The sequence below is a fragment of the Alligator sinensis genome, unplaced genomic scaffold (assembly GCF_000455745.1).
Source record: "Alligator sinensis unplaced genomic scaffold, ASM45574v1 scaffold628_1, whole genome shotgun sequence".
NCBI lineage: Eukaryota > Metazoa > Chordata > Crocodylia > Alligatoridae > Alligator > Alligator sinensis.
Genome location: NW_005841873.1, coordinates 1,302,294 through 1,304,330, shown reverse-complemented (window position 1 = coordinate 1,304,330; position 2,037 = coordinate 1,302,294). Strand labels below are relative to the sequence as shown.

Below are 2,037 nucleotides of genomic sequence, written 5' to 3'. Positions count from 1 at the left end.
GGACCGCAAGATGCTGGGGACCAGGCAGGAGCATGGGGAAAATGCAAACGGAGAGAGAGGACCAACAGGAAATTGCTCTGGGAAGGGCCAGTCGGGGTAGACCTGAGCACTTGCAGCTTAGACAGTAAAGTTTTACAGCAGTAAGACGACCCAGGACTTCTGAGGAGGTTTCTTTAATGTTCCTTTTTGGTCTCTCCTTTTCACTTCAGGTCAGCAAATAGTATTGGTGTTTCCACAGGAACTTTTTGCCATTGGTTCACCGGAGTTGGCCTCTCACTGGGAAGCGGACTGAGATGCGGGAACCTGCCTCCCAACCCTGGAGGGAGCGGGAAATTAGACCTTGCTGGTGTGCTCAGGTAAACTTGGCTTCATTTTTAAAATGATCTAATTTTAATAGTAGCTAGTTTTGCTACTGAATTAACCTGCAGAAAACTCCAGTTCTTCCATTGGCAAGAGGGTGGTTTCCTTTTGCTTGGTATAAAATCATAGAAAATGAGGGTTGGAAGAGTTGGATCTAGATGGGGATCACAGCAGGACAAGTCCCAACTAGATCATCCCAGCCAAGGCTTTGTCTACATGAGCCTTAAAAACCTCCAAGGACGGAGAGTCCACAACCCCTTTGGGTAACCTGTTCCAGGGTTTCATTACCTCCTAGTGAGAGAGTTTTTCCTAATCTCCACCCTACACGTCTCTCACTGCAACTTGAGCCCATTGCTCCTTGTTCTGTTACCCACCACCCCTGAGAACAGCCCAGCTCCATCCTTTTTGTAACCACCCTTCAGGTAGTTGAAAGCTGTTAAGTGTATGCCTTTTCTTCATACCTGGAGGAAATCTGAGGCTAGTCACTGCATCCAAGATGCAGGCGTGGTCGTCTTCATAGTGGTGACATGTCCATGCCACCAACCTCCATCACTACTGGCACCTTCCAGCTTCTGCCCTTGGAAGAAGTAAGAAGCCTTTCACTCAAGGCTCTGGCACATGGCTGGGTGAGGCAGGGACTCTCACCTTTCCTACCTGACTGGTATTTATCCTCTCTTCATATATAAATTCACCCCATAATTCTTGGTTCATCAAGCCAGCAGGACAACAAGGAGTTGTCCCAAGTACTATCCCATCCCACATCACCTCCCTGTCTCAGAGCCATGTAATGCTGTCAACAGCTGGGCGTCTATGGTGTCATGTTGCTATAATCCACAATCCGCTGGGTATCCCTGCCCATCCCCACTGCTCACTGCACTCATTCTCCTGAGCTGACGGCATACACGGATTTGCAGACCCGGCAGTGGAGACTGCAGAGGCGGCAAGGGAGCCCCTCACCTAGGATCATGTTACCCACATTCAGCCAACGAGGCCAAGGCAGGAATTCGTATGGGGAAAAGGCAGGGGTGTCATAAGGATTCATTAGCACTTTGGCAACTGAGCCCTTCTTGGGTAGGGAGCTGTGCTGCAGCCCCCTGCCTAATCCCACTCCTTTTAAAGTCAGCGGTACAACTCCCAAAGACCTGGAGCCACTGATGGTCAGAGTGCTCACCTATGGGGCTGCTGGGGGCAAACTTTGGTTTGTGTAGCCTGAATTCAGACTTCCCACTCCACGTGGTGACCGCCAGACGTGCACAGACCCAAAATGTGCCTGCTGGCTGCTCCTTTTAATTTCTCTGAGAGTCAATACTGACAAGAACTCATCAAAGTGGCAGGTGTTTCAGCGCCCACTCCCGGAGGCCATGGCTCCAAGACTGGATCACAAGGGGCTTTTATGGCCTGTGTCAGTCAGAGATATAAATTCTGCTCTCCTTTGCACTTGCAGTGGGGGCTGGAGGTAGCATTTGGGCAGGCACGGACTGTGGGCAGAAGATACAGCCTCTGTGAAGAGCAGGAGTTTGAGTAATTAGTTCCCCAGGATGCGCCCAGGGCTTTTCCCCAGTGAGATCTTGAAGGGCTTATGTGAACTAACTCCTTTATAAACTAGACATAGGAGAGAGCAAGGATCGACGCTGACTGCATTAAGGAAGTGTCATACTATATATATATATATATATA

General features: G+C 49.7%; 1 protein-coding gene across 1 annotated transcript in view; it reads left to right on the top strand.

Annotated features, from left to right (window-relative positions):
* The first annotated feature begins 278 nt into the window (after positions 1-278).
* PUS1 (pseudouridylate synthase 1) overlaps positions 279-2,037 on the top strand; it is a 12,882-nt gene continuing 11,123 nt past the window's right edge. The window contains exon 1 of the mRNA XM_025195689.1: positions 279-356. Within this exon, the coding sequence (XP_025051474.1) occupies positions 294-356 (63 nt within the window). The 5' untranslated portion in view covers positions 279-293. The remainder of the gene's footprint in view (positions 357-2,037) is intronic.